At 48.5% G+C, this 6,940-nt stretch overlaps 1 protein-coding gene across 1 annotated transcript; it reads left to right on the top strand.

The window, feature by feature from the left end:
• The first annotated feature begins 226 nt into the window (after positions 1 to 226).
• Positions 227 to 2,199, top strand: LOC131413304 (patr class I histocompatibility antigen, A-126 alpha chain-like). The gene is made up of 4 exons (XM_058553876.1): positions 227 to 482; positions 1,046 to 1,321; positions 1,436 to 1,555; positions 2,132 to 2,199. The coding sequence occupies exons 1-4, from the start codon at positions 227 to 229 to the stop codon at positions 2,197 to 2,199; spliced, it is 720 nt and encodes a 239-aa protein (XP_058409859.1).
• The last annotated feature ends 4,741 nt before the right edge of the window (positions 2,200 to 6,940 follow it).

Here is a 6,940-nt window from a genome sequence, read left to right as displayed (position 1 = left end):
CCCCGAGTCTCCGGGTCCGAGATTCACCCCGAGACTAGGGGACCCGACCGGCCTCCCGACTCGGAAGGAGTCGGCGGGAATTTTTCCGCGTTTTCATTTTCAGTTTAGGTTTAATCCCTGCGGGTCGGGTCGGGGGCGGGTCCAAGTGGGCGGGGCTGACCGCGGGGCGTGGCCGAGTGGGCGGGGCTGACATCGGGGGCGGGGCCAGGGTCTCACTGTCCAGGGGATGTATGCCTGCGACGTGGGGCCGGCCGGGCGCCGCCTCCGCGGGTATGAACAGTTCGCCTACGACGGCGCCGATTACATCGCCCTGAACGAGGACCTGCGCTCCTGGACCGCGGCGGACACGGCGGCTCAGATCACCCGGCGCGACTGGGAGGCGGCCGGTAAGGCGGAGTACTGGAGGAGCTACCTGGAGGGCGAGTGCGTGGAGTGGCTCCGCAGATACTTGGAGAACGGGAAGGAGATGCTGCAGCGCGCAGGTACGAGGGGCCGCGGGGCTTCCAGATCTCCCCTCTGGCTGTGGCTGGCATCCCACAGAGAGGGGAGGAAAATGGCTTCACTGTCAGAATAGCACCCATCGGGAGAGGGAGGAATCCACCCAGGTTTTCGTATTGTGTACTAGTGACTCGTCCAGAGGGCCTGCCCTTCTCTAAAGGACAGTTAAGGAATCGATTTTCTTCAGGAATAGAAGGGAAGACCATTCCTGAAATCGCCAATCACTGGTTCCCTTTGACTCTGGCAGCCATGTTGTGAACTCCAGCTTTTCTGAGTCGCTCAGCCTCCACCCAGGTCAAGACCAGAAGTCTGTGTTCTCTTCTTTAGAGATCTGGAGACTCTTATCCTGGGCTCTCACCTTGAGTCTAGAACTCTCCAAGGAATAGGAGATTATCCCAGATCCCCAAGTCCAAACTAGTGTCTGTGTTTTGTGCCTCCTCTTTCCAAACCAATCATCCTGTCCATTCTCAGGATGGTCACATGAGTGCTGCTTCAGTGGCCCCTGGAGGTGACTGAAAGTGTGAATTTTCTGATTCTTCCTCCTCAGATCCCCCAAAGACTCATGTGACCCACCACCCCATCTCTGACCGAGAAGTCACCCTGAGGTGCTGGGCCCTGGACTTCTATCCTGGGGAGATCACCCTGTTCTGGCAGCTTGATGGGGAGGACCTGACCCAGGAAACAGAGCTTGTGGAGACCAGGCCTGCAGGGGACGGGACCTTCCAGAAGTGGGCGGCTGTGGTTGTGCCTTTTGGAGAGGAGCAGAGATACATGTGCCATGTGCAGCGCAAGGGGCTGCCTGAGCCCGTCACCCTGAGATGGAGTAATGAGGGGGACAATGGGGGATGCCTTTTCTCAGAAGCCCTTCTGAACACCTTCAGCAAGGCCAAGCCTCAAGCCTGAGGTCAGAGCCCCTCACCTTTCCTTCCCTTCTCAGAGCCGCCTCCTCATTCCACCATCCCCATCATGGGCATCATTGTTGGCCTGGTTCTCCTTGGAGCTGTGGTCACTGGAGCTGTGGTGGCTGGAGCTGTGATGTGGAGGAAGAAACGCTCAGGTAGGGAAGGGAGTGGGAGATCTGAGCTTTTTTGTCCCACTGGAGGGTTTCAAGCCCCAGGTAGAACTTGCCCTGCCTCGTCAATGGGAAGTACCATCCATACACGTGTTTGCCAATCTGGAGCTGATTGCTAACACTCTTTTGTAAAGCACTTGTGATAATTTTTTGTCACCTTGATAATTCTAGTGCTGGGGACCTGATTCCCGGCAGTTGAAGGTCCCTGCTGAGGACAGACCTCCAGGAGGGCAGTAGGTCCAGTCCCCCCATGTCTCCTTTCTTCATGTTTCCCGATCCTGCCCTGGGTCTTCAGTCATGGTTCTGGAAACTTCCCTGTGGTCCAGGACTAGAGGGTTCCTCTAGGATCTCATGGCTCAGCCTTCTCTCTGTTTTCTTCCCACAGGTGAACAAAGAGGGAGCTATGCTCAGACTGCAAGTAAGTTTGGGTTAGGGGGTTGATCCTTGAGACCCTTGGGATAGTGTAGGCGGAGCCCATGGGGGAGCTCACCCTCCCCATAGTTCCTCCTTTAGTCTCCTCTCCTGTGGGCTCTGACCACGTCCTGTTTTGTTCTACCCCAGGCAGCGACAGTGCCCAGGGCTCTGATGTGTCTCTCATGGATCCTAAAGATGAGACTCTGGAGGCCTGAAGTAGGGGAGGAGTTGGGTCAGAGGGGATAGGACTGGGTTATGAGAATTCTTTGAGTGGGACATTTTAAGCATCTGGTGGGCTGTTGAGAATGTCAACACTTATGTGACTGACCTGAATTTGTTCATCATTATTTTCTCTCACAGTGTGAGACAGCTGCCTTGTGGAGGACTGAGTGATGCAAGATTTGTTCACGCTCTCACTTTGTGACTCCAGGATCCCCTGATTTCTCTTTCTGCAGCTGGCATCCGAAGGTGTCTGCGTTCCTAATGGCATAATGTGAGGAGGTGGGGAGACTGGTCCACCCACTTCCCACCATGACCCCTCCTCACAATGACCTGTGTATTTTCCCTGATGGACTTGCCTGTTGCAGCAGAGGCGGGGCTGTGCCGTCTCCATCCCTGTCTTTACTTCATGTTGCATTGAGTAGTAATGACTTTTTTCCTTACTGAAAATATGAATCTGGATATGAATTTGTTTTTTCTAATTCTTGTCATAAGGGATTGATGTGTTAATTGGAGAAATTTCCTAAAGTTTGAGAGAGGAAATCAATGGAAGCACTGAGAACTTTCCAGAATTCATGTGTTTGCTGTGCTGAGTCTGTTGTGAGTGGGGGCGAGAGAAGGCTGTGAGGAGCTGAGCATGGACGGAGTCTGTGCCCAGTTGGTGTTCAGTGCATCGTGGGCTTTGATGTGGTCACTCCTTGGTTGGATCATCTTCGCTGCTCCTTTGTTCTGGCCCCTTCAGTAGAACCTTGTCCCACCAGGACCTGTGATCACAAGGACTTGGATGTCACCTGCTTATTGTTGTGTCTTCAGGACCATAGACAGTGAGGGCTTTGTGTTTCCGGTTCAGCCTAGGCTCAGGCCAGGGTCTAGCCCTCAGCCCCTACCTTTTTTCTGTTTATGTTTTGTTTCTTTGGGGTTTTTTTTTTTTTTGGATTATGCCTGTTCATTTTCATGTTTACAGTTCTGGTCTCATTCTCCTCTGAGTATCCCCCATCTCTGACAGCAGCAGGAGTTGTTTGGCCTTTCATCGTCCCCATAAGGCCCACAGTGGCCCCTGCACACAGGAGATTGTTTGGTATCGAGACATGAATTTTCAGACTCATCCAGCTCTTGTCCTCCTTCTAGGGCTGTTTTCTGGATTGTTCTTTCTATCTTTTCTCCCTTTTTAAAGAGCCAGCTTCTAGAATTAGCAGAGAGGAGGGATCCGATAGTTTTTCCTCTTAGATAAATTCCTTTTGGGTTTCTTTTTGTTGTTGTTGCTGAGGAAGATTCGCCCTGAGCTAACATCTGTTGCCAGTCTTCCTCTATTTTGTATGTAGGTTCCTGCCACAGCATGGCCACTGATGGGTGGTGTAGGTCCACACCTGGGAACCAAACCCAGGCCGCTGCAGTGGAGTGCACTGAACTCAACCATAGGCTGTGGGGCCAGCTTCCCTGTTGGGTTTCTATCTTCTTTGCAGCCGGCCCCCTCTCTTTGCCCTCAGCTCTAGTCATCCTAGTGCTGACTCTGATCCAAACTCATGGATTTATAGTCAAGTCTACCTCAGATTCACACTTGGTAGAAAATAGGACCTATAAGCCTACATCTGTCTTTCTGAAGAGAGAAATGTAACTGTGTGTGTAGTGTGCAGGAGGGCAGCTGTGGGAGGGAGGGGTGAGAAGCACTTGTGAGAAAAGTACAAGTGGCATTGATGTCAGTGTGAGTGGACGTTGTGCTGTATCTGCCACAAAACAGCACGTGGCCTGAGGTTACATTAATAAAGATACTGTCTCTAGAATAGAGAGGTGCTCTACGCTGATCATTCATTCAACTGAAAATTGTTATTTGCCAGATATATGAGAAATTATTTTTGCACCTAGAAAACTTCAGTGAACTAAAAACAGGCAAAAATTGCTGGTCTTGGGGAGCATGTGTTCTAGTGGTGAGGGGCAGAGTGTGTGCTACAAGCATAGTAAATAAGGGAAGTGTTTATGTTAGAAGTTGTAAGTGCTTTGAGGAAGGTGACCCAGAGTATAAGTGTGTGAGGATAGGGAAGATGGCTGTTTCCTGGGGTGGTCAGTGTGGGCCTCATTGGGAAGGTGACCTTAAATAAAGATTTGAAGGACATGATTTTTCCAGGAGGATGTCTGGGGGAAGTTCTTCCAGACAGGGGGACCTGCAGTACACATGCATTAGGGCAGGAGTGTGTCTATGTGATCAAGGAAGAGCAAGGAGACTGGTGTGGGTGGAGCAGAGAGTAATTGAGATGAGGTCTGAATTACACCCAGGTCATGTAAGCCTAGAGGATATTGGAAGATTTTGACTTTTCTCGGAGTAAGATGTGGAGTAAGATGGTTTTGAGCAGAAGATCGACCTGGTGTGACTTCTCTTGAGAAGCATCAGTCTGGTGCTGTGCAGAATCAAGAGGTAAAGGCGGCCAACCAGTAGAGAAAACTGTAGGAAACTAGTGCCGTGTTCCAGGCTAGAAATGTTGGTTGCTTCATCTGCGGTGTGAGCAGAGAAAATAATAGGAAGAGATTGGATTCTGGGTACATTCTGAAGATGAGCTTCACAGCATTTCCTAATGAATTAAATCTGGGTTATGAGAAAGAGGAATCGAGGAGGACACCCCAAGTTTGAGATGTGCAAGTAGAGATATGGTGTGCCTTCAGTGAAGTTGGGGAAGACTTTAGAAGAAACACATTTGAGGAAGCAGCATCATAGGCATGCAATTAGGAAAGTTGGAAGAGAGACATTAGATGGCAAGTAAGGTTAGTTTTAGCAGCTGGATATGCAAGTCTTGAGTTTAGGTGAGATGTCTGGGCTGGGGAAGTAGACTTGGGAGGTGATGCGTATAAATGATATTTAAAGCCTTGAAAATAAATGAGGTCACCAAAGGAATGATGGCTATAGAAGAGAAAGGAACAAGGACTGAACCTTGGGCCCCCAGTGCTGCGTGATCTGATTAGACCACACACCCAGTGCAGATTGCACAGTTCTGGCTCCGCTTCTAGAAGGCACAGAGACCAGGGAGTCCCAAACTTTCCTGTGTACAGGAATCTCCAAGGACATCATGTTAAGATCTAGACAGTCTGGAGTAGAGTGTGAGATTCTGCATTTATAACCAGTCAGTGCTGATGCTGCTGGTCTTCAGATCACACATTTAGTAACAAGGACGTAGACCAGGATTCCCGTATAGTCGTGCATCAGCCTCAGAGGTAGGGCTTGTTAAATAAACGATTCTGGGGCTCGGCGCCCAAAATCTGAGATGGTGGGTCTTGGGAGAGGGTTGTGTGTTTTGTCACAAGCCCATAAGTAATCTTGGTGCTCAGCCAGACTGAGAACCACTGATGCCAGTGGTCAGAGAGCATTCAGGGTACAGAGACGTCTTAAATCCACATTTACCTGTTTTTTCCTGGGAAGAAAAAGGCAAGACATATGCTGAGAGATATACGTTGTTTTCTCTACCGTGGGGTCTGGCCAGGTGGAAGATTTTGGAAGTGGTTATCAGCTCAGCAAAAGAAAATCTCTGAGTTGCTAAGAGAATAGGTCTTAAATATTCTTAGCACGTAAAACAAATGGTAATTGTGTGATGTGATGCAGGTGTCAGCTAACTCTGTGGGGTTAGTCATTTTGCAATATATAAGTGCATCAAGTCAACAGTTTGTAAACCTCCAATGTACACAATGTTATTTGTCAATTGTATCTCAATAAAGCTGGTAAAAAACATCTCTGAATCCTTGCGTTCTGAAACTTTTCCCTGCCTGGATTTCCCACTCACTTTTTGGTGAGAGAAATGGATTCCAAATTGTTATAACTGAAATATAAATTAATAAAGATAGATAGAAAGAGAGAGAGAAAGTATTGGGCCTCGGGTCCCACATAGGAATCACTGCCTCTGCTGCTGGGCACAGATGCCACTGCTCATACCACTGGCTCTCCTGATGCTGAGCACTGTGGCTGGGACTGCTGCCTCTGCTGCTCCTGACAACTGGGTGACAGTACTGCCACTCATGCCACCTTTGCCAGATGCGTTCTGCATACTCCTATCTTCTCTGTGTCACCATATCCTGAGTCAGAGTCCAGCATATGATCACCTGACTGGTGGAGCCTCATGTCATGTCCAACTGCAAGAATGTTTGGGAAAGTGGATTTTCCTATCTCGTAGACGGAAATTGTCTCTGCGTCCTACCAAAACTAAGTGTGGAATTCTCCTAACGTGGGAAGAGCATACAGGTTCTAGGGGTGGAGGTGGGAGATGAGAGATGGAAAAAGAATGACAAATTTCAATGTTTGGAGCAGTGATATGAGACCAGACCTTGGTCTGGTGCACTGTATGAACTGAGGTTTGGTTGGATGAATGAGTGACTAATAAATAACATCTTTCAACTTACTCCCCAGATAGTCAGTTATGTGGTCCAGCTTTTGTCTACTGTAGTTTGTACTCATAAATAAGTGGAGTGGTGTTGGATGATAAAATGATTACTCAACATGTCTTCTCCCTGCCTTGATCTTTTGCTAGGATTAAAAAATCAAGATTTGTAAGACTTCAGAGGATCCCTATACATATATACTAACATTTTATATTAACTTTTATATTTCTTCTTTGTATATGCACACATTTTGGGGAGAGTATCTGTAACATATATCAGTATTTATGGACACCATCAAAAGTCTAAAAACCATCCTAGTTTACGCACTGTGCTATTCAATCTCTGGTCCGTGAAAAGCTAATAAACTGTTTTAGCAAATCC

The sequence above is a fragment of the Diceros bicornis genome, chromosome 14, assembly GCF_020826845.1.
Source record: "Diceros bicornis minor isolate mBicDic1 chromosome 14, mDicBic1.mat.cur, whole genome shotgun sequence".
NCBI lineage: Eukaryota > Metazoa > Chordata > Mammalia > Perissodactyla > Rhinocerotidae > Diceros > Diceros bicornis.
This window is presented reverse-complemented; position numbering and strand designations above follow the sequence as displayed.